Source organism: Argiope bruennichi, chromosome 11 (genome assembly GCF_947563725.1).
Source record: "Argiope bruennichi chromosome 11, qqArgBrue1.1, whole genome shotgun sequence".
Taxonomy (NCBI): domain Eukaryota; kingdom Metazoa; phylum Arthropoda; class Arachnida; order Araneae; family Araneidae; genus Argiope; species Argiope bruennichi.
The window spans coordinates 104760584-104787551 of NC_079161.1; the positions used below are offsets into that span (position 1 = coordinate 104760584).

Here is a 26968-nt window from a genome sequence, read left to right on the forward strand (position 1 = left end):
TATTAATCAGTTAATATTTTTGAAAAGCAAAGTCTTCCTTTAGTATTTTAGAGAATTTCTTACTCTACAGCCTTACATTTTTCAATAATGACCGGCAATGTCTTCTTTCAGGTTCGAGTCACGAGTATTCTGAAGAACAATGACGAGAGACGATTTTTAATATTCTTGTAAATATGGTTTTAAGCTACAAAATTCAAGCTGTGTATAGTAGAAACTCTATACAATTTTTTACAATATGTTAACTTTATTATAAATAAAATAGTTTTGTTGTGTATTTAACAAATTATTAACAAATAAAGTTTGTTTCTGAAATTTTGTCCTTGTGAAAATTTGAATACGTTGGAATAAATTGAATACATCAGAAAATAGTTTAGCATTTTGTGTCTAATGAATTAGTTTTATATCTCAAAAACATTCTCTGACAATGTGAAAAATGAGGATAATTCTCGTAAAAAATATTTAATTTCAATAATATTGTTTTTAAGAATTTTTTTGAAATCCATATATAATTGGTTTTTCTTTCTCAACAAACTGGACCTTGGCTAACTCAAAATTGACTTCGCTAAAAATTGGAATTAATTAAAACTGAATCTGAATAGGAGAATACCAAGTGAAACTGACAATTTTTAAAGATAAATTTGTAATATTTATGCTTGAAGAAATGGTATATTATTAAAATTATTTAAAACATCAATTTAATATTTTTACTCATAATTTAGAAAATAATTTCAGTGAGAAATTTCGAACCTTTTAAAATACGCTAAACACAGCAATTCTACCTGAAAAAACACGGTAGCAAATAATACTAGAAAATTTTTTTAAAAAACTCTATAAATCACATTTAAATTAAAATTCTTCTGTGAAATTTTTTTAAATTAGTTTTTTTGTCTGAATATATTCAACATCAGAAAAGAATTCAAATGAATAAAATTCATTTTATCATTGAAATCCAGCATATTTAGAAAAGTGAAACAATACAGAAATAAAAATCATTTTTTTTATAATTTTTAATATTTACTTTGAACTATATTCGAAGTATGGATCATGACTTAATAATTAAATTTAAGGTACAAAAGAAAAAAGCCAAATTACAAAAATTAAATAAATAAAATTATCACTTTCTGCCTTTTTTTCTATTTTTTCAGAATATGTTCATAAAGAAAGCAGATAATTTCGCATATTTAAGCATTACTGCCAAGTTAATTTTCACCTGCATGATTTAAATTAACATATTTTAAAATTCTTATTCTTTGATGACAAAGAAATTTTAAATTTATAAATTATTTCTTGCGAAATGATGAAATTTTAAGTCATTGAATATTATAAATAATGTGCTGCACAACAAAATTCTAATTAAATACTGTTCAATCGGACAAAATTGTCGATCAAAATTAAATCATTCAGAAATGACAGGGTGAATTTTTCAACTTTTTCACAATATGTTTGCTTATTCCTTGTAAAAAGTCTAAAATGAGTAATTCTTAAATGGATTCAGATTTTTTAGTACATTCTTTTCGCACTTTCTAATGAAGTTCCACTATTAGAGTAAATTTTCAACGATTATTAGTTATTATTAATAATAATAAGCAAATCAAATGCTTAAGATTGACCTATTTGCTCTATTAACTCTGAAATCTTAAACAATGGCCATGGCTAAATTGTGAATGCGTCACTTCCAATTTTCATAAGTTTTTTTCCCCCTCGATTAAATCATTACCATTTCGGAACACTAGTAGATACGTTGGTATTCTTTTAATCGCAATTATGTAGATAAATTCATTCCATAAAGAATAATTGGCTTTTCGCTTCTCGATTATGTTAATGCAAGAAAACTAAGCACTAAAAATTTAATTGCATTGAAAAAAAGAAATTATTCTTTCAGATGCCTTATTATAGATGGCTTGTTTCTGAACCCCAGCTTGCCGAAGAAATACGTCTTAAAAGATCTTTTCAATAAATATATTTTATATACTTTACATAATTGATTAAAAACTCATTTTTATTATAAAGATATATTTCTTGTTCTTTTTAGAAGGTTTATTAAACAATAAAATAATATTTTATTGTTTTTTTGTTTTTTTTTTTACATTTAAACTTGCATGCTTTAGAATAATTTGTTAAACTTGAAATAAAATCTTGAAATAAAGTTAAAAGAAACAGAATTTATATATTTTCAATTTATATAATTTCAAAGGCTTTAGTCATATATTACATTCATAATTTTATTAAATAAACTAAACAATGGGTAGAAAAATAAAATTAAATGTGTCAAATGACAGAAAATGGAGAATTTCAAAGCTGTTGTGAGTTTGAAGACAATTTTTTTTATCTTTCACTGAAAACTTTACACTTTGATTCTATGTGTACTAGAGCTGCATGAAGAAAATTAAGTCTAGTTCCAATATGAAATTTGTTTTGAAAAGTTTGTCGATAATTACAATTTTCTCGGAAAGAATATTGCAACTGAGGAAAAATTGTAACTACGAGGAAAATGTAGTTTTATCCAATATATATGAAAACACATACACTATATAAAATGTACGCTATGATAGACACTGGTATGATTTGCAGATCAGCATGCATATAGCGCATAAATATATGTAGGAGCACAGGCAGGTGGTCATGTTTCCAGAAACAACTGACTACAAAATGCTGTATAAAGGTTGACAACAGATAAATGCTTTCAAGTTTCAAAGTATAAAATCAGTCATAAAACATCTTACCATTTTTGGTACTTATGAAAATAAAATTCAAAATCCAAATGAATTCAAGCTCACCAAACAAACAAAAAGCTGAAAAACCCAATGTGAGTCTTTATGGTTTTAGAAAAATATAACCCTTCTCTCCAATGTTTCAAAACGTTATAAAAGTTTCCATTTTAATTATTATGATCAGATGGCAATCTATAAAGGTGCAAGGAGCCGAAGAAAAGCTAGTGGTTATCATTTTTACAACCTTACTAAGAGAGGTGTGAGCACATGGACAAATTAAGTGCTTCTTCCTTATGTTGCCCGAAATTCAGGTCGTTGTTGACTGTTTTGGGTTTCTTCTCAATGTTCATTGTAGCCGAAATCAGTAATTACTTTATTGGTTTTTAGAAACAGTGAAGAAGCATTTCTTAGAATAAAACACCTGTGGTTACTGACAAAAGTTCTTGTGAAAAAATAGGATAAAGTAAAGTGCATTGGTCGCCTTACAAAGTAAACTGCATTAAAAAAAATCGAAAGAAAAAAAATGTTGATAAAAGGAAAAAACGTCATCAAGCAAAATAATAATAATAAGGAATTCAGCAGAATCAACAGATTTAGCTGCGAGATTTACCATTTTTTTTTTTGTTTGTTTGTTTGGAGCACGCTTAGTTTGTTTGGAGCATGGAAGTGTATATGCTCAGATTATAACATTGCAATAAAATTAATATTGAGTTGACTTTTCCTTAAATACGTTCTTCACTTCTTCCTTCTTTATAATTGCATATCAAGATAATTTTTTTTTTACTTCCATGTCAGCTTTACAAATTTATGTTCCAAATAAAAAGATTTCAGTTGAAATATCGGTAATTTTTTTCATTTTATTTTTAAGTCATTCGGTTAATTTTTTAACCATTAAATTATTTTTTTAGCTATATTTCCTTTCCTTATTAAACAATATTTTTTAAAAAAATATTTGGTTTAGTGTGTTAAGTCCAATGAAATCAAATTTTAATAATTACCCTATCAAAAACTGCTATTAAATTTTACATGCGCGTATGAAATGTATGAAAGCGCGTATGAAAGCGTACATACGCTCATTTTTCATACTGCTTTAGAATATGCGCGTGCTGGAGAGTTAAAATGTGTCTACTGCCAGATTTTTAAAGTTTTTTTTTCCAGTGATCAGTGTCATATTTTCAATATATACAAAATTAATTATATTTATTCACCTGGATTGTATGCAAATTTTCTGAAAGATACGAATTATTTCAGTAGGTTTGAATGAAATATCTATAAGCTGGTTTTAATAATAAAAAAATGTGGCATAGTAGATTTCATTACACGGATTTCGCCTCTTCTCATTTTAGTAAGGTAGATGTACATTCTTTACAATTGTTAGTCATCTTAAAGGTGGGAATTTGTGAAAATCATAGCTGGTCAATTCTTCAATAAGTTGTACGATTTTTGTAAGAAAAAGAAATATTGAGAATACACTGTCGATCCTAGCGGAATGTTTTAGATCAATACAAGGAATTAAGCATTTAATGCCCAAGAACTCCCATGAATCAAACTTTCAAGCATTATTTAATATAGAGAAAAAAAATTCCATGCAAAGAATTTTATATATATCAAGATGTCTTTGTATCTTCAATGTTTTCTTAAAAATACATTATTTTTTATTATTTTCAGTTTTTTTCCATTGGTTGTTTTCCATCAAATGATAACCCAATTTTGAATCTTAGTGTTGCAATGTGTGACTATAAATAAATAAAATAAATATTGATATCATTTTAAACCTAAGTAGTTTTCTTTTTTTTTTTTTTTTTTTTTTGCTATGTGTGTACATTTAATTATTGTAATTCGTCAATAAAACATGTCATGCAGATGATAGTCATGATTAAAACTAATAGTTGGAGACTAAAGTAATTTCAATATTTGTTTATTTGTTCAATAATCTGGTGGGAATGTGAGGGCGGGAATTATATATAAGTTTTATTAAAATAAATTTCATTACCCTCAAGAAGTTAAAGGCATAGTAACTATGCCTTACTAAATAGATAGAAAAAAATTTAGAAATTAATGAAAATATGTCAATTTCCGTCAAATTTTACAGCTTTTAAGTGTGACATGAGAACGAAGGATTTAAATCAATTTTATATATATATATATTTCGTTTCATTTATCCCCAATTTATTACTTTTCGGTGATATCGCGAAGCTGAAGAATTTTTATTTATTTATTTCAACCCGCACAATCATTGCTCATCTGATTAATTCTGGAGAAAATGTCGTGACAGCAAACAGCGACGTTACGAGCATCATGCCTGGGGTCATAACATGCTTCTACTTTTTTGAGCCTCAAAATATTTCTCTTTGAGACGCAAAATAAACGCACTGAAATTCTGACTCCATTGTGATAGGCGGCTGAGCGTATATATGACTTTTCTCTCCGTTTTTTACGCACTGACGGTAAAAGAAACTCTTTCTCTATGATCCAAATGTGGCTTTTTAGATGGTCATAATATTGTCACGTAGAACTATAGTATAGAACGCAATGACACACACAAGAGGTAGGGCTAAACAAATTTATTAACTGATCTCTGAACTGAGAATACAGTGATTGGTAAATCCTCTGCTTTTATATTAGCAGGGAAAGTTCCAGAATACTATTCTGGAGACAGTAAGAAAAGTCCAGAATAGTTTCTCTCAGCCTTCGTCAGAGTACGCGAGGCATAAGCTATTACTTTTTCCTTCCCATCTTGTATTTGAACTAATACTGCGCCGATTCCATATGCATTCGCGTCAGTGTGAAGTTCCGTTGGTGCAGTTTCGTCATAAAGGCCTAAGACAGGATCGGAGGTAAGATCTTTCTTCAAGGTATTAAAAGCTTCCAGGTCCCCAACAGAATTTTGTGCCCCCCCTTCAGTAACAATTGTAGAGGTTCGGCTTTAAGGCAAAAGTCCTTTATAAATCGGCGATAGTAAGAGCAAAGTCCCAGAAAGCTTCTGATGTCATGGATATTCTTAGGTACGGGAAAGTCACTCACGGCCTTTATTTTTTCTTGGTCCGATCGTACGCCATCACTGGATACTAAGTGTCCCAAGATCTTTATCTCTTTTGCTCCAAAGAGACATTTTTTTGGATTAAGGATAAGGCCGGCGTTCTGCATACACTGAAGGACGGTATTCAACCTCTGAATGTTCAGCGAATGTTTCTGAGAACATCACAATGTCATCTAAATAGCAAAGGCACATTGTCCATTTTAAATGTCGTAGAAGATTATCCATCATCCTTTCAAAAGTTGCAGGAGCATTGCATAAGCCAAATGACATCACTTTAAACTCGTATAATCCCTCAGGTGTAATAAAAGCCGTTTTCTTACCGCCGATTCTTAAGCCGGCTTCTATTCGCCAGTAACCGGAGTAGAGATCCATAGACGAAAAATATTTTGCCTCCTTCAGGCAATCCAAGGTGTCGTCAATACGTGGCAACGGATACAAGTCTTTCTTGGTAATTTTGTTGAGTCTGCGATAATCAACACAAAAACGCCAGCTTCCATCTTTTTTCCTGACCAAGAAGACTGGAGATGACCATGGACTTTCTGATGGTTGAATGATGCCTCTCTCTAACATTTTGGTTACTTCCTCGCTTATAATGCGGCGTTCAGATGGGGACACTCTGTAAGCTCTCTGACTGATATGTAAGTGGTAGCCTGTGTTTATTCGGTGTTTCACATTGAGATGACTTCCTTTCTTGAAAGTCCTTTCTTGATCGAAAATTTCATAAAACCTCTGGAGTAGATGAAACATTCTTTCTTTTTGGTCGATCCTCAAATCCGGAGCTATCATCGTGGTATAATCGATGACACCCAACTTTGGCTTTGAAGTGGTCGTGGAATAAGGCAATCCCTCATCTAGTATGGTATTTACGCAGTCTTCGTGTAAAGGTTCGGCATACCCGATGCACATGCCTTTAGGGATAATCTGAGGTTCTCCTTGTCCGTTGGCAACCCATAGCTCGGCTTTTCCATTAAGGAGCGTAACTATAGAAGACGGAATAGCAACTTCCTTGTTCAAGAGGAGCATCCTATTTCCCTCTACTATTACGTCAATAGCTCGAAGGTTCTTACGGTGAAAGACAGTAATCTTTCTGATAGAATGAGCAAGTACTGTATAGTCTTCTATCGTAAATAAACGGCTGGAGTTTGGGATTCTCGAAGGACGTCTTGAAACAAGAGCTCCGAACGGTCACAATCTATAACAGCTTGAGAAGCGCCCAAAAAGTCCCAACCAAGGATGATATCGTGACTGCATTGCGGCAAAACAATAAATTCAAAAGCCCGAGGTCTGCCATTGATTTCGAGACGAAGCGTACATTTTCCCACTGGTCTCACGTAATTTCCATCGGCAACTTTTAAAAGAACATTGTTGGTTGTTGGAAACATAACTTTCTTCAATAGGCGAAGATACTTCTCCGAGATAACAGAAAATGAGGCTCCAGAGTCCACAAGGGAAGGTACTGGCTCATTCGGCCCTCAGGCTTTTGTCTACGATTACTTCAATATTGTTCCCAGACATCTTTGCGGCAATCGGGGGATTTTTGTCACTAGCGGCTTCACCCCCCGAGGAAGGTCGTACCGCTTAGTTTTCCTCATTTCTCCGTCTAGGAGATTGACTGGATCTTCTATATGGCGACGGAGATTTATAGCGGCGTGTCGGCGATCGTCCTCGTGATGGGCTTGGCGACAAACCCCGGGCTACTGGTCGGCTGCATTCGTCGGTATAGCGTCCCTCATTCGACGGCGGACGGCCGAAATCTCTCCTATGAGCCCGATATGCCTCAAAAATAGCTTTGCGATCTCGGCAGTATCGAACTACATGGCCAGGGCGGCCACAATGGAAACAGACGGGTCTTCTATCAGGGGTGCGCCAGACCTCTGGCTTCCTTTGTGGTTACTGTGCTACGGGCGTAGGTAGTCTGGCAACGTCAGCATAGGAAGGTCGGCGTCTTGGTTTGACCTTTGTCCACTCTAGTGCTGTCTGTGACAAAGGATCCAAAGCATTTTCTACTTTCTCTCGAACAATGGCTTCAATGCCTTTGTCTTGGCGTTCGGGATCGACTACTGGAGATATGAGGGGCTGGACCTCTTCACGCACTATTTGACGTACCAGTGACACCAGATCCTGTTGTTGGTCAATTGCAGCCATTGGTACGACATTTGGGAGCCTTTCAAATTTCCTACCACGGATCCTCTTTTGCTGCATTTCTTCGATTTTCCTACACCATTTTATAAAGTCCTCTGTGGTTGTTATTTCTTCCGTCAGAAGTGCCTGGTAAACACCTTCGGTGACTCCTTTCATCAGATGAGATACTTTCTCTTCTGACATATCTGGTTTGACTTGATGGCATAATCCCAACACGCTTTGGATGTATGATTGCGTGCTTTCGCCAGATTTTTGAGCTCTATACTTGAGCTCATCTTCAGCCTTCTTTACATAGTGCTGTGTTTCTCCAAATGCCCCTTTTAACATTGATTGAAAAACATCCCAAGAAGTCAATTTATCCTCATTATTTTCGTACCATTGCTTCGCTGTGCCGTCCAGAAAAAAAGAACACATTTGCGAGACAAGTCATGTCATCCCATCTGTTGAATTTTGATACTCTGTCATATTCCTTCAGCCATTTGTTTGGGTCTTGTCCCACGTCTCCTTTAAATACAGAGGGATTCCTGTATTGTTGCTGTGCAGATGTTAGGATGACAGGTTTAGTTTCCTGTTCTGCGGGCATTTTCCTTGTCTTTCTGGATGGTGGGAAATAAAGTCCAAATTCTGGTTCAAGGCCTGTAAGGCGATCGCTTCTTCGTAAATTCGTTTCCACGCTGACTGGAATCGTACACGGCGCCACCACCAAAGAATGTCACGTAGAACTATAGTATAGAACTCAATGACACACACAAGAGGTAGGGCTAAACAAATTTATTAACTGAACTCTGAACTGCGAATACAGTGATTGATAAATCCTCTGCTTTTATATTAGCAGGAAAAGTTCCAGAATACTATTCTGGAGACAGTAAGAAAAGTCCAGAACACTTGTCCGGTAAACTAAAGAAATGTCCAGTATCTTCTGGAACATGAAATAAAGGAAAACATAAAATCAAGTAATTAAATATTTACACATACTATGAATCCCATCGTCTCTAGCGGGTTCGAACTCAAAGTCTCTTGAGTATGAGACCACTGCCATGACCATTTGGCCATGGAGATTCAACTGTCTTTCTTCAATGCGGCAATATAGTTTCCATTGAAAATTTGCCTTTATAATCCTTGTTAACGTCTCAGGGACAAAGGCTTCATACTTACTATATGTATTTATTATAAATTTTTTACAAAAATAGCAGAATGCAAAAATATCTTTGAATGGATTAACGAAAATGATAAACAAAGAATTACTATTCACATTCTGATATCAATAAGGTAAGACCAGATAGAGTTTTGGGGGGAAGAATTTTGCTGCTTTTTTTTTCATTTTCTTTGATTTAAATTTATTCAATGAGATAGAAAGAAAAAAACGACTGTGACTTATGCGGTGTATAATCATGTTCTGGAGATCGCTAAACAAAGCTTACTTAGTAAAGTTTCATAATTATCTCAGTATGTTCCCAATTACTCCAAAGAATAGGTAGAAACTGAGATTGATATCAAGAAAATTTATTTGAAGCTATAAGAAATTGCTGTTCTTTGTTTGAATATTTATTTTACCATCTTCCTTCCCATATACGCCAAAGAACTATTTTTTATATTCTATTTTATGGAATTTCGCATATAAACACCACACTTTGGATTTGAAGAAATTTTTAATCATTCCATCATCTATTTTATAGGAAAAATGTGGGAAATTAATATTTATAAGAACAGAACTGACTAAATATTGCGAGACTGAAAAAGAAATATCTTATACTTAGAAACGCTTTTTAAAATGAGTAAGGGCTAATAATTCCATTTAGTACTAGAAAATAGAGCTGTTACTTTAAGTGAAACGTTCAATCTCCTGTTCAACTTATTTGTTCCCTAAAATTTACACCACCGGAAAAAAAAATCTGCTTTTTGTGCGGGATTTGATAAGGTAGCTTTTATCTGGCTCCCGAAAATTGCAAACTATCACGAGACATGTAGACTCATTTTGACTTAGCCAAACAAGCGCTCTGCAAATCTGTTGCATTTAGTTAAATATCCATCATCCATCAATCCTTAAGAATTATAAAATTTTGGTATTTTCAACATAATCGATCGATACACGTATTTGATGTCGGATGATCCCAATTTATTTTCTTCTTCTTCACAACTTTTGTTTCTCTTTGAAAAGAGTCATAATCATTACCTTTTTATGTTTCCTTTCTTTTCTTTTTTTTTCTCTTTTTTTTTTCCTACTTTTCTTGAGAGGGGGTGTTGTTTGTTTCTTTCTTTCTTCTATAATCAACTAGGAAACAATATCAAATCATTATTAATACCTTATTTTCATACACGAAAAAATGCGGAAGTTTTTAAAATGTTAATTTGACATAAAATAATAAATGCGACCCTACCTCTTTCCTAGATTTAATATTCCTATCACGTATTAAATTATTCCAAATGCATGAAAAGTGACAATTTTTATTATATCAAAAGCCGATTCCTTATTACCTCACCATGAAAATTGTCAGAGTTAATTGGGAACCTTATGCTGCTTCTCGGGATAAAGTCCAAGAAATGGGCATCGAATCTTTATAGCAAACAGTAGTACTACAAATCTAAGAAATACAGGGTATCTCAAAAAACGAAGTAAACTTTTATTTCTCTAAATATTGTACGCAGATACGCATTTTCAATGACACAGTTTTATTAAAAGAGGAGAGAAACTGTATGAAAACGCTTTGCTTTCAATACAAAGGAAAGTAAAGAAATTATACAAAAGTTAAATTTTGTTATGGTAGAAAGAAAGAAAAATCAGCAATGTATAAAGCGCCTTTCTTATATCCTCTATTCACACGCAAAGTTTCATTTTGCTATCTATTAAAGTTTCAGAAATATGTTTATTTTTAAATATAGTAATCTTTAGTATCAGAGAATAATTAAAGATTGAAACCTTACACATCTTCAAATATAATCAAAATACTAACCATTTGAAAACTAAAATATTCTACGGAAATAATAACACACTTATAATTAAGATGAATGTGTGTATACACATATGTACATGTCAGTGGATTTGCACTCAACAGTTTCACTTAGAGCTTCCATACTTAGCACATATTAACAGATGGTAAAAAAAAAGAGCGTGACTATCTGTGATTAAAAGCGATATTAAAGAATGCGCTTCTTAAGCATTAAAATATAATCTTAGCTAACAGTTTTTTTTAATATAAAAGGTACATTATATGGCAGTATTAGTTAGCTTTATTGAATTTGTATATGTCTCAGATTTTTATCAAAAACACAAAATATTAGACCTCACAGATTTTCAAAGATTTCAAATTGTAGGACCCCGATTAGTTAGAATAACTGAGGCCGAAACATCCAGCAAATAGGTGTTTTTAGAGATTATAACAGTATTTATAACGGTATTTAAAATTATAACAGCACACACAAAGCTCGCCAGGCTATCTCGGCAAAACAAAATAATGGATAGAAGGAGAAAGACGGGTTTGAACACGACCTTCGTAATACAAGGCCTCACAACTCCCAACGCTTTCAGCCCGTGAAGTCATGAGGTTGGATGAGTTCTGTAGAAAACGATAGTCCTTATCATAGTGAAGAATGGGAAATGTGTTATTGGCTTTTTTGGTAGTTTTCTGATCTTTTTGCATATTAATTTTAATTTATCGTAATGAAGATGCCTAGTGCGTGCTGTGTTCTCAATTGCAAAAGTAATTACACAAAAAATAGCTCCAATGTTTCTGTATTTTCGTTTCCAAACGATGAAAACACTAGAAGAGCATGGACCTCTGCAATAAAGCGGGACGATTTCGTACCAACTAAATATAGTAAGGTAAGTTTGATTTAAGTCCTCTGTCATTTTGTTTGCTCTACATTTAGTTGCTTGTGCTTCCAATTACTTTGGTATTGTTTGCTTGAGCTAAATAAAAAACTTCTTTGTTTTATTGTTACTTTTCATAGTCTTTTGTTTATTTGTTCCTAATATTTAAAATGTTTTGTTTTTGATCTTTTTAATTATACTTCATACATATTTTTAAAAATCTGATTTAGGCCTAATATTTGTTGCTAACATTTAGGTCTGTGCTAAACATTTTCAAGAAAATCAGTTTTTAACAATTAGACAACCGTTTAATACCAGTACAGAAGAACTTATTCAAGTACCACTAGAGTGTAAAAGGCAATTTTTTTAGAAATTTTTAATAATTATCATCAAAATCTTACAAAATACTTAAGTGATTTATTTTTATTATGCTCTTATAAAAAAGTTTAAAATCATCTAATGAGTAATAAAACTTAATTTTTAATTATATATATCATCACTATAGATTGTAGCAGGTTAAACATATTTTATCCTAAAATATTATGTAAAAAAAAAGATATAGTTGTGAAAACAATATGAATTGCATGCTCATATAGGTTTAGAAAATGTAGTTTTTATTTGTTTATCTATAAATCATCAGATTATATATAAAACAATTAATATTTATTATTATTTTTAAATATCATTAGTTATGCACAATCTTTAATTATAAATAGATGCAACTTTTACAAAATATCGGAAACTCTTTTTAAAAGAAAAGTTACTGTTTTTAAATCCATTTTTCATATCGTGTAAAATCAAATGATTAATTCATGTAGAATATTGTATTACTTGAATGGTAGTATAAATAATTACTATAGATATTCCAACATAATAATGAACTAGGTATTTATTTTGGATGAATGAATGTTTCTGTTGATTTTAAATTTTATTTTTTAATACTCAATATGATTTTATTTAATACTGTCCAACATACGTTAGCTTTTAGTTTATGTATTAAGAAAATATCTATTCTGTTTTTGATTTTAAGTTTTAATAAATTACTAATTTTTTTTTATCTAAAGAATTCCACTTTCTAGGCTTGTACCTGATGCTGTACCTTCAATTTCTAATTTACCCTCATACTTTTCCTCAGAATCAAAAGCAAGAAGAGAAACTCCAATGGATAGGGCAACACATAAAAAAATTTGAAAACTTAAAAGCAGCTTTAAATAACAGTCTCCATGACATAGTAAAAAGAGAGGAGATAGAAAATATCAACACTTTTTCTGATTTAATTTTAAACTTTAAAAACTTTAAATCAAATACATGGAGTATAATTCAAAAATCAAACAAAATAATTTTTATTTGTCTAGGCTCTTCTCAAGCTCCTAAGGTAAATCATTCTTTATTAATTCCTTCCAAATTAGAAGTAATTTGTAAGTTTGTATTTTAACTTTATTTAATATTATAATTATTTTCATTTGTCTGTGTGAAATTTATATTAAAGTTGGAAAACAAAATGTATTTTGTTATTGTCTTTCTGTAAATAAAATGTTATGCTTCAAATAGTGTGCGATTTTTTTATTTGTGTTTTCTTTTACTGTTTCTACAGATTGAATTGAAATTAATTATAAATGCATTCAAATGTAAAATCAGATATATAATAAAAGCTAGTTTATTAAATTGTATGAATTACTAAAATATTAAATGAAAACAATTCTTCATGTGAAAAAACAAGCTGTGAAAGTAATTCTTTTCTATCAACAGAATTAGTTGGTGTAAAATTTAAATTTTATATTAAATACAATAATATTTTATTTGAAAGTTCATAAGTAATTTGAGAAGTAAACAATTTTTATGTTAACTTATAAAATACATGTATTACCTGTCACTTCAATAATGTATGTATATGTATGTATATATCTAATAAATTTACATTGTGATTTAAATGTTATTAAATGAAGTTTGAATGTTATTAAATGATCAATAAGCTATAGAGGACCTTAAGATTTTCTACCATGCCGTTTCTTTTATTCACACAGGAAAAAAAACTGTCAATCAAAGTGACCAAAGAGCTGTATGAACTTCTAGATTTTCCCCTGTCAATAATTACTGTTAGGAACACAAATAGTTACCACAGATTAGTTACCTATACCTTCCCAAATAGTTTCGCCAAATAGCATTTCCATTGCCACTTTTCGTTGATGTTAATCACAAACGTCATCTACAGTGATGCCATTACCTAAAACCTGATCGATTGATAAGTGGAAAACAGTTATAAGACGTATCATTCTTCATACTTTTCTCCATAATAGGATAGTTACACATTTGGAGGACCTTACACTAACGTACGATGGTGATTGTCATGATATGAGTAGTGTGTCGTGGTTTTTTTCAGGCCAAGTCGTACTCCTAGGATAAAGAATCACTAAGGAAGATAGTAGAAAAGTTTTAGCTGACCAGATCCATTTTAAAATGCAAACTTTGCTTCCTACAGGAGATGGAATTTCCCGGAATGATAACGCCCCCATCCATGCAGTGGGACTTTCCCAATTGTGGTCTTATGAATACGAGAATGAAGTGAAACATCTTCCGCACAGTCTTCCAATATCAATATAATCGAATTTTAGAGCTTTCAATTTGGAATAAAAATCCTCTATAGGCATCTCTCCCGGAACTCCATGAAAAATAGTGCAATAGTTCTAGAAACATTTTTCAGCGCTTGTATGATTCGATTCTCAGGTGAATCCATGCCAAAGTTTCCCTGTGCCTTATTAATAAATATTCGTGTATTCGTCTGTGGTGTTTCCATCATTTTAATAACTACCTGTATTTTGGAAGATGAAATTATGCAAGCTATTTTTAAGTATAATTTTAATTATTGAAAATGTAGCGAAATTCTAAATTTTTCCCGCGATAACATCTGAAAAGATTATAGTGCAAAAATGCTGTTTACATCATCTTAAAATTCAAACAATTATCTTTTTAATGATACCATTTTTGCCGACTCCATTTATTTTTTTTTATTAATTTTCAAAATATATTTTAATTATATCTTGAACAAGAAGAATACGAAGATGCGTAAAAATTTTGAACTAATATTAAACGTATCACAAACAAAAATACAAAAAAAAAAAAAAAATTGCAGAACACTAACTAAATAAAAATCACTATTTTGGTTGCAAATATTTTTGTTTATATTTTGCAATCCGAATTACTCTCAATACTGATATAAAAAATAATGAAAAGTGCTAAATAATTAATTTAAACTTCTATCCATAACTCAAATATTTATAAGCAAAACAGATTTCATGAAAGCAAAACATACCTTTGATTACAAAGTTTCATGAAATAAGGTGAGCAATTATACAAAACACTTTGAAATCTGGAAAGGTTTGTAATTAAAAGGTAAGATAAATACACTTTTTATATGTCACCCATTCAGAAATAGGCAAAAATATGGTATTATTAAATTTAAAGGGGTTAATCATAAATTTAGATATCAACATTAATTTCAGTAATGCTAATTTCTTCAGAAAAAATTTCCATATTAAAGTATTTTTTCTAATCGTGCAATATTCAATTATCATGATTTAAAAGAATTTCTTTAATCATGCATAATATTATTCACTTTGATAGGTCAACAAATGAAATTTCAACTTCATAAAAAAGAGAAAAAAAACTGAGCATTTAAGATATTTAAAAAAATACTGGTATAACGAGAAAGAAAAAATAAATCATTGTCGTAATTTGTATTTTCTTAAAGAATGACATATTTCAGTAACACGGAACGTTTGGAAATACTTATGATTCGTGTTATTTATAATCGTAATGTAGAAGAATATAAACATCATTTTCCGAATTCCCAGCATCTTTCTAGAACATGTGTTTTCAGTACGGTTTAATAATTCCAAACGACAGGATTCATAATTTCCTGGAGATGAATGGAATGGTTTTGTATATATTATGCAGAAATTGATAGTTTGGCTTATTTTCCAAGTTACCATCATTCTAGTGTGCGAACAACCAGTTCAGAATACAACATCCCAAAGCCAAAAGTATGGAGATTATTTCAACGTAATAACTTTCATCCACACAATGTTCGTAGATTACATGGACTGTTACAACAATTATATGGATAAAGATAAAACTATCATTTTGGGGGCTTTAAAATTCCATTCTTCATACAAGAGATGAATCATCAGTGGCAATTGTTTATAAAGTGTAAGTGGCCATTTGAGAAACTCTTTGGTTTGTTCGATTTTGCACAAAAGAATGCTGAATGATAGCTGATACATTAATATAATTTCAAGTGATGAACTTTATCGTATATGCATAAGTATTTTTAAAAGAATGAAACTTTATAAGGGGCTGTTGATATTCATTTTGAATACATTTTTATGAACTTCAATTAATATATATGCAATTTGACTATTTAAATATTTAAGTTTCAAATAGGGTCATTAAATTTTACCCTTTTATTAATCTTTCCTGACAGGAACACTATCCCTGAAAATTACAACGGAAGTCTCACTCAAGTATCGGTCGAGGTATAGAAAAATGGTCTAAATCAGTAAATTTTCCTTTTAACATTTCGAGATATTTTACATTTAGAAGCATGAAATTTTGTGTTCATATAGATGAATGTATGAAAAATATTTAATTTACAGGTACTTACTATGAGGGCCATACAAAAATGTATAGTTTGTAAATTTGTATTATTCCTCTTTTCAGAAACCAAAGATTTTCATATCTCTGCGTACTTTATTTGATGAAACTTCGCCATTATAAGTTTAGTTATAGTAGATAAAGAAATGAACATTCGTTTCTCTTTTGAGGGGCATCCTGCATGTAAATGAAAAACTTGGCTTGTAAATAACCGGTTTAGGGAATGAATAATAACATTTAGAAAAGTTTTGGTTTCACTTTTTAGTAACTTAAGTAATAATATGATAGAAAATAATGCTGGAAAAAAGGGAAAAGGTGCTATTCATTTTTTTCTAGAGTGCTTTAAAGAAGATATAAGTTTTTCCAGCCAGCTAAATATTCAGCGATCGCTAATATGGACACAGTTTCTAACTATATTTCCTCATCTAATGTTCAAAGCAATATTCTAAGTTTGTTCACAATGATTTTTCTTGTTTTATATTCATACTAACCGCCTTTGGTGACCAGCCGGTTCGCCAATCTTAATGTTCGTTAAAATTTTCATAATTGAATATTTTATGCAATTCCTACCTTAATAGCTTCTTCATCAAAATGTTTTAAAACTTCAAATTTTGATAGGCATATAATTCACTCATAATATTATAAACGCCTTCAGTCATAATGTAATATGTATCTCTCTCATTTTCTGTTGGCTCCCATAGAATTTATACTTTAAATTAAAATGGAAAGGATTAATCTGCAATTAATATAATAATATTTTTTACTGAAACAAAGTTTTTTTATTGTAATATGATTATTGAAAACAGTCACTGAGTGTTTAAACTTTATGGGCACTAAAGAATATCTTTCTTAATTTATGTAATATTTCAAAAATTTGTCAACAAAATTTTTACAGATTCATCATGACCAGATCGATTAATTAACAATGTTTAATTTTAAATGCATCAAACACTAAAAAAAAAAAAAAAAAAAAAAAAAAAAAAAAAAAAAAACGAATCGTTTAAAATAATCGGTTGAAAACAGGTTAAAAAAACTACTTAAATGACGATGGTCTTAAAACTATAAGCATACACAAAAAATATATAACTAACATAAATACACTTTAATTACAAAAGCATGCAACTAATCTAAAAATAATTTAAATCGTCCGTTGATATTGGTTGTCATGTCAACAATCAGAACACAATGCTGATGCGTGAATTTACAACGCTAGTTACGGTAACGCAAATGCGTGAGTTTTTCTAAGCCAGTTGGGGTAACGCTATGCAGATTAGAAATTTTTATTTCCTTTATTCTGTTTTATTTTAATTCAAAAGTATTTCAGAATTAATCTGAAAGATCAATTAATTAAAAATGTTTAATTTTAAATGCATCAAACATTACGAAAATAAACAGAATCCTTTGAAATAATCAGCCGAAAAATCTTAAGCCTAGCCTCATTACTGTTGGGAAAAAAAAACTGAACTCTTACTCATTTGGTGGTAGGGAAAATGAATAATTTTTTTGTCGAGAAAGTTAGCTTTTAATTAATAATTAAAATTCTAATTAAAAATTCAAAAAAATTGACCCCAGGTGCACATTCCCGACCTCTAAGGTATACATGTACGAAATTTGGTAGTTGTAGGTCAAATGGTCTTTTCTGTGGAGCGCCAACACACACACACACACACATTGAACTTTATATATAAGTATAGATGTTTTTTTTAAAGCAAGCGAAGAGGGGAAAAAAACTATTCTAAAAAATTGGGTAAATTGGGTAAAGCGAAGAGGGGTAAAACTATTCTAAAAAATTGGGTGTTCTTATTAAATAAGTAATTTTTTAATAAAATGAAACGAAAAAGGGGAAAAGTTATTCTATAAAAGTGTGTAAAGCAGATGTTTTGTTTAGAAACTTTTTTTCGCTTTCCAGCTGTGTTGCCATAGAAACCGGCGCACAGCTGTTTACACGTTTATGTTTATCTATTCAGATTTTATAACACCTAATCAGAGTAACGGTGAATATCAGTGTGTTCGTGTTCGTCAATAAATGTTTATTTTTTTAATAACATGATTAACGAAAACAGAGTCACTGAGCATTTAAATCTTATGGGAACTAAAAAATATCTTTCTTAATTTATGTAATATCTCAAGAATTTGTCGAACAGCCGGTTCGCCAATCTTAATGTTCGTTAAAATTTTTATATTTAAATATTTTATGCAATTCCTACTTTAATAGCTTCTTCATCAAAATATTTTAAAACTTCAAATTTTGATAGTCATATAATTCACTCATAATATTATAAAGGCCTTCAGTCTTAACGTAATATGTATCTCTCTCATTTTCTGTTAGCACCCGTAGAATTTATGCTTTAAATTAAAGTGGAAAGAATTAATCTGCAATTAATATCATAATATTTTTTACTGAAACAAAGAATTTTTTTCTAATCTGATTAATGAAAATAGAGTCACTCAGCGTTTAAACTTTATGGGTACTAAAGAATATCTTTTTCAATTTACGTATTATCTCAAGAATTTGTCAACAAAATTTTCTTAGATTCATCATGAGCAGATCGATTAATTAACAATGTTTACTTTTAAATGCATCAAACACTAAGAAAATGAAACGAATCGTTTAAAATAGACGGTTTAAAACAGGTTTTAAAAAAACTACTTAAAAAACGATGCACTTAAATCTATAAGCATATACAAAAAATATATAACTAACATAAATACATTTTAATTACAAAAGCATGCAACGAACCTAAAAAAATTTTTAATCCAGTCCGCATCCGTTGATAATAATTCGTCAACACAATGCGGAATTCAGAACACAAAGCGCATGCGTGAATTTTCAACGGCAATTACGTAACGCAAATACGTGATTTTTTTCTACGCCAGTTGGGGTAACGTTATGCGGATTAGAAATTTTTAATTTCCTGTATTCTGTTTTATTTTAATTCGAAAGTACTTCAGAATGAATCTGAAGGATCGATTAACTAACAATGTTTAATTTTAAATGAATCAAACATTAAGAAAATAAACAGAATCGTTTGAAATAATCCGCCGAAAAATACTAACCCTAGCCTCATTACTGTTGGGAGAAAAAAAAACGGAAGCCTTACTCATTTAGCGGTGGCGAAAATGGAAGATTTTTTTGGCGGAAAAGTTGGCGGTGGGGAAAATCGAAGATTTTTTTGTCGGGAAAGTTAGTTTTTAATTAATAATTAAAATTTCAAAAAAAGGGACCCCAGGTGCACATTCTCGACCTCTAAGGTATACATGTACCAAATTTGATAGCTGTATGTCAAATGACCTGGCCTGTAGAGCGCCAACACACACACACACACATATTGAGCTTTATTATAAGTATAGATTTCACTAAATTTTAAATTACATTAACCCAGGAAGGAGCTATACACGATTTTCAGGGGAAGGGTAATGATTGCGTGAAAGCTTCTTGAGAATTTATTGCAAAATTCACTATTTATTACAAACTTTAAAATGAACAAAAGAACGTTGGAAACCTTTTTTACCCTAGAATTGCAAGTACTAATATTTTTTTGCTAGCTTTCTGCAACCGAATATATTTGTAAGAAAAGGAATGAATTTCTCAACCAACTTCCAAGAAATGTTTTATTAACACAGCATAACGGTCGGTAACTTTTACTTTTGCTTGGAAAACGAAAGTTGAAAAATAACAGCTACTCAAAATTTTATGACTATGATAAAGCCTTTATTACCTGTATTAAAATTCCACCACACCTCATATTTTATTGGAAATAAAAGCCTTAATTCCTCTAGATCTCAGGTGTTGCCTCTTAGAGAGCTCAAGATCCACAGCATTCAAGGTCATATCTAGTACTATCACTCAAACTCACATTTTTATCAGGAAAGAATGAAGAATTTCGAATCCTTTTATATTAAAAACACATCTTATCTTCTAAATATGTGGCTCAACATGACAAAGAAGCAAATTTTCAATTTATTGCAGGGGGAAAAAATGCTGATCCATTTTCCAGTAACATTTGATAACTCAGTTTATTTATGTTAAATTTCAAAAATAAAACTGGAAGAAGACTTTTTATTTCAAGAGATCTCGAAACTTGCAATCAGTCTTCGTCTAATATTAGATCGAGAAAATTTATTCTAAAAAATATGATATTTTCATAATTTTTAGGCCATTTTACTGAAACATTTAAAGATGTTCAGAATAGCGTTTTGTTGTCAGATTTTAGTTTTATTTTTCACTAGTGGTAAGTACAGCATTTTTAATCTAAGAAATTGTCTTAACCTAAAATCCATTGCCATCTTAAATTCTTAATATAATGTGTTCATTAATAAATATATATATATATATATATATATATATATAGAGAGAGAGAGAGAGAGAGAGAGAGAGATTTACTTAATTCTATGCTACGTAATTTTTTTCAGCTGACGTGACCCAGATTTATGTCAATCAGTGTAAAGAATATAGTAATGCAATCAAAACAATTATTATTAAAATTTTTATAAAATTAATAAAATACAACAAAATTTCTTTGTTAAAGTTTCCTGCTTTAGTAAACTTTTCTATTTTTTAAAAAGTTTCGTCTTTAATTATATTAAAATATGTTAGTAACGTAGGATTAAATATCATATTTTTTGTAAAAAGAATTTCTTTCACTTTTGAAAAGTATGTATAAAACAAAGAAATAATCTCTAGGTAATACTCAATAGAAAAAAAACTTTGCTATAGAGATGATAGGACGTTATTGCCATCTCATTAATTATCTCTTGCCGCCTTAACCAGCGTCCATGTCTAATTATGAGATGAGCTCTTCCCTATTGATGATAGAAACTAATGCAGGTGTGCTGGAGTTGTACAGAGAGGACCCTTTAATAATAAAACTACAATATGTAAACTACAATGACATAAATATATTCTAAAAGATACGTGGTTCGAAACATTTTTTAATTCAAATATTAATTAATTAAAAATTAAGAAAATTGGAACTTTACCAGTAGTAATATCCAAAACTCTAAAAAATATTTTAACGCAACCTTAAAATTTAAAATTAACTTTTAATGATATCAGCTTAGCTTTCGCAAAACATTTCTCTAATTTTAAAAATTTTAAATTATTAAAAGTTTACACTTTTTAAAGATATTTTGAAGTATTAAAATTTTAAACTTCTTAAAAATATTCTAAAGTATTTTCTGCGACAATATTCTTTGTTGATGAAACGAGATTCAATTATTTTTCACTGATTTGGTAAATATTTTATTCTGCATTATTTTCTTTCATTGCTTATAGAAACATACTTGTTCAATAAGCTTCTCTTTGAAACATTCTTCTCTGCTGGGGATTTTGGAAAAATTAGAGCTAAAATTTCAAACGGAAAAAGAATCAAAATTCCTTACAGGTTTCTTTGTGTGTAAACAAATATATTTTTGCTGTTTCTGCTTCAATTTTTTTTCCAACTGCAGTATACTCAATTTCTTTATTGAGTTGGCAAACAAAAACTTTTTAAGATATTAAGTTAAATATAAAACATATTAGGTGGTACATGTTGAGTAATTCTATTTATTATCTTATTTTTTTGTTGCATTTTTTTTTTTTTTTTTTGATTCAGCAGGCATTGGATCACCACCTGTTTCATATTACAGTTCAAATATCTACGAGAAATGTCAGAGAATTCGAGATGCGTTGAGAAAATAAAGCTAAAAATGATGAAAAAATGAAACGGACTCTTTGAAAAAAAGTAAACGTGTATATAAATTAGCATGTATTTAAAAATAATTCTTTAGGTTACGCTTACAGTACTGTGCAAATTAATTGGGACAGACAGATTTTTTTAAGAAAATTGTTCTTTTCTCGGGGATTTTCTGCCTGAAAGCGTTTTCAACTGCATTTTCTTAGAATGCGTGACTGCCCTTGACTAGTCTAAACCGGTTTGACCACGTGATCATGGCATGTCGAAATTTTTTCCCTTCAGTTGCTGTAAAAAGTGGTCGCTTGTGTGAATTGTCTCCTTCTGACGTGTATTAAAAAAATGGATATCACTCCCTGGAAAAGGGCTAGAACTGTTACCCTTAGTCAGCATACTTCTATGACTGTGAGGGATATTGCTGCAGTAATTGGAGTTGGAAAATCCAGTTTTTCTAGGATTATTAATCAGCAAAAGAATTTTGGAACAGTGTCTCCAAAATGAAAGAGTAAATGTGGACGCAAACGCAAGACCACACTTCGAACAGACAAATTTCTTGTACGAAATAGTACAATGCATCCTTACAAAACAAGTAGAGATCTTCAGAGAGAATTATTCGCTACTGGTGTGAGAGTAAATTCATCGACAGTTCGACGAAGGCTTATTGAAGCTGGGAGATTTGCAAGAAAACCAATCGAAAAACAGTTATTAACACCTGCAATGAAGAAAAAACATTTGGATTGGGACAGGAAACATCAATCCTGGACTGCACAAGATTGGAAGAAAGTTGTATTCAGCGCTGAAACGCATTTTCTTGTGCAAGTGTTTCGACCAAGATTTGTCAGGCGAAGTGGTGGAGAACCCATCAGGGAACAAGATCTTATTCAAATAGTTAAGCACCCTCAGAAACCGTTGTTTTGTGGTTATTTTACTTCTGAAGGACCTGGCAGCTTAGTACCAGTTGAAGGGATGATGAACTCTAAATAATACATTTCTATAATAGAAAGTAAAATTGTGCCCATGATGCAAACGTTCTCTGGTAGTATTCGTATCTTTCGACAAGATCTTGCTCCATGCCATACTTTTAAGCTAACAACGAATTTTTTTCAAAAACAGAAAATAATGGTTTTGGATTGGCCTGGCAATTCTCCTGATGTAAATCCCATCGAAAATTTGTGCAGCATTGTAAAGAGACGTCTGAGTAAAATGGACTGCTTAACAAAGAAAACAATGATTGAGAATGCTATAAAAGTTTGGTTTCGTGATGACGAGATCAAAAATTTATGTTCTAATTTAGTGGAATCCAAGCCAAACTGTGTACAGGATCTCATTCAAGCTAGAGGAGGACAAATTTTGTATTAGATTGCTATACCGTGCATGTAAGTTAACCTATACTAATTAAACAACATTTGTGAAAATTTTTGTGTTTGTCCCAATTAATTTGTACAGTACTGTATTTATATTCTGAAGAAATATTTTTGACATGGTGCAGGTCCTATTAAGCTTGTTCATATCCGTTTTATTTCAAGAGTTTTATTATTCAATTTTTTTACATGCGTTGTCAAATATACAAACTCAATATTTAGATTTTGAACTTACTAATATGGTGAGAATGATTAGTAAGATTAAAGAAAAGCCTTCACTCTTGAAATTATGAAGGTAAAAAAAAGTCACATTTTGTCATTAGAAAATTAAAAGCTAAAAGGAAATGTTTGATAATGCACTTCAAAATTTATGACCTTGAAATCGGTGTGATCATATATATAAGAATGCAATAAAAACTTGCAAACTTATCACAGGAAATAAAATCATATTAAATAAATTCAAATTTAAAAAAAAAGCATATGACATACGAATTGGGCTTATTAGAATCTTAAAGATTCTAAAATATGAGGCAAAATTACGGTTCATTAAACAAAGAGCAAATATTTTAAGGCAGTGCTTAATGGTGAACTGCAGCACGCGAGTACTAACATTTTTATCTTCACTCTACAAGCTATAAGTAAAAAATAAAATGTCTGTACAAAGCAGCTTGACATTAACAACTGCAAAATTTTGCGAATTGTATGTATGATGAACCAGTGTAAAAAAGTTCCATATTTTGAAAAAAAATGGAATCGTTATTCTTAATTTGAAATATTGATTAAAAAGAGAGAAAAATATTATAGTCATGAATATAATGTTACTATAAGGCTATTTTTTTGAAATTTTACATGACGTAAAAATATTTTATGTGTAGTGCTTTATTCAGGATTTTTGGTTGAAAAGGTTAGTCATTTAAAATTTATTTCACCCTTTTTAAAGGATTGCAGAAATTTTTTTAACAGCACAGCTAATCTTTTTAAGAGAAAAGGACATATATGGTGAATTTCTTTAGAACCCATCAAAAGATGTGAAGCTGTAAGGTAAGCATAAACAAATGAAAGGATTTTCAATTATATGTACAAGTTTGTCATAAAAAAGACTTTCCTTGTACATGAATCCCATATTGACTATCCACTCAATTAATCGAAAAGAAATTCCAGAAGTTGTATTTTGTAGGTATGTACTCGAGATTGATTTAAAAGGATCATTTAATTTATTTAAAACATCAGAGCTCTCACGGTTACAGTTACCTTGAATAATTATCGAAATTTTCGAATGACAGCATTCACTATTTATTTATTTTTTTTTGGGGGGGGGGCAATTAATCAGCGCATTGATAAATCATGAATAGCAATAGCACGCATGACGAAAATTGGCAGCATAAATCTTTTACAAAGATGAGCATTCTGAAAAACTAATGAACAGACAAGAGAGAAGGGGGAGAAAAATCTTTCAATGCAAATATAAGTTTTTCATCGTACTCACCGTCGCAGACAATAAAGCATTGCGTGTGGGAGATTATCGCTGGAAGAATCTGTGTAACTTCACGTTTTACTTCAATTTTGAATTTTTTTCCCTCATGGATATATTGTGCACATTTTTAGATTTCAAATAATCATAGAACCAAAAATCCATCTGAGTTCGATCGAGGGATCGTAACAGCCACGAAACTGCAAACTTACAGCGGAGGACTTTTTAAGCAAAATGCCATTGAATCATTTGCCGAATATGTGTGACAGTATGCGGAGGAGCATCATCATGTATCCATGCAATATCATCAACGGCATTTCACTGCTTCATTTCTAAAATTTCACCAATCTGCAAAATTGTTCTATTCCAAGAACCTGTGATGGAGGGCGTTTCATATCGGTGGAAGTGACCCCTTTGAAAAAGTAATATGAATGTGATTGCGATATCGCATCCCACAGTCTTTAATTTCTTGAAAAGACACTATAGCCACATCATGATAATTTTCGTCAATCCGGTGAAGTCTGATATTAGAGTTTACGCTCACAGTTAAGAGAAAATAGCCTCATAATATCCTCAGCATTCACCTGCTATTTTCATCACATCTGACGGGAAAAAATTTCCAAAAGCGGCACGTTCTTGCTCGTCTCTAGATTGCAACACCTGGGCATGCAGTACTCGATAATGAAATATCCACAGAAAGAGAGCGCAGAAGAGTTGGGGCCGTAGTTTCTGGTGCAACGAAACTGTGGGTAACATTTCAATGGATTTGCAGGAATCATAATATGTGCTTCCGCAACAACATCAATAGGAACAGACGATCATCCTGATCACGGTTTTAGAACAGGCTCATCTAAGTTCTTCAATTTTTTTTAGTAACGGGCAAATTTTATAGATTATCGGCCTCCTCTTCATTTATGATTTCGCCGATAAAGTTCGGTGGTATCTTCAAAATATTGATAACTTCGGAATTTTCACATTTTAGCTGTAATCATAAGGATTCTCTTGCTTTAAATCATTAAAATTTTAAGCTCATCTTTACAAATAATAACATCAGAAATTTCCTTTCAATTGCTAGCGGATAGATCACTAAGTGTCATATATCGGAGAAGTTTTAATACATCACGACACACACACACATATAGATATAGATATAGATATATACAGAGAAAGAGAAAGAGATTCAAAAGCCTTTACCTATATAATCAATCATAATTTTGAAGAAAAAAAAAGTAATATCATTGTCTAAACAATATTTGTATGTAATTTTTAAAATTATTTTTTGGAAGGCCACTGTGTTGCACTGATCTTAAATATTTCAGTAGTAAGAAATCGAACATTGAGAAAATTCACAGGTTTCTATTACACCGTCAACTCTTTTTAGAAAAATTCGTAGATGTTCTGTATACTGCAAAAAGGATTTGCTTTTAGACACGAAAGCTTTATCTTTTTTCCCTGTTCCTGAGTCATTTTTCCTTTTCTTACATATTTTCGTTTGATTTTCATAATAGATATGTATTTCAGGAATAGCGAATTCAAGCATAAAGAGACAATGTCGTGCGGGTGTTTGTGATGACCGGCCCATGTGTCCCCAATCACCCTGTCGCTGTTTGTACCCCAGTAAAGTGGACTGTGCCCTCTACTACCAGTGTGTGCAGGGAAAGCCGCTCCAATACCGATGCTCTCCGGGTCTCTTGTTTAATGAAGACACGTTAACATGTGACTATGATTTCAACGTCAACTGTAGTAAGTTTAATACTCCTTTTATCACATTAAACCAAAAGGTTAAACTTAAGGTTCAGATATTTATTCGTAAATCGTTTATGTATTAGTGACGAATTTTCTTGTTTTCCATAGAAAGATTTTTTTTTTGAAAAAAGGCGGAGATTCTAAACAGTTTAATTCCTCATCTTTGGGTAATGGGACTTTTAATTCTACAAGCGCGTTCCCACAGTTTTTTAGAGAATTTGCGAAATTTTAATGAACAGAAAAACAAAAAATATCACCCTATCTTCTCATTTTAATTTTTCTTATCATGACTTAAATGCATAACCAAAATGTAGCTGTCATATAGTAATTCAAATCCCACCATTTATTTAATTTTCAGTGATATAGC

At 31.0% G+C, this 26968-nt stretch overlaps 1 protein-coding gene across 1 annotated transcript in view; it reads left to right on the forward strand.

Annotated features, from left to right (window-relative positions):
• The window catches only part of LOC129956841 (uncharacterized), a 201370-nt gene that overhangs the window by 111325 nt on the left and 63077 nt on the right, over positions 1–26968 (forward strand). Inside the window, exons 14-15 of the mRNA XM_056068796.1 lie at positions 7149–7273; positions 26377–26598. Of these exons, the coding sequence (XP_055924771.1) occupies positions 7149–7273; positions 26377–26598 (347 nt within the window). The remainder of the gene's footprint in view (positions 1–7148; positions 7274–26376; positions 26599–26968) is intronic.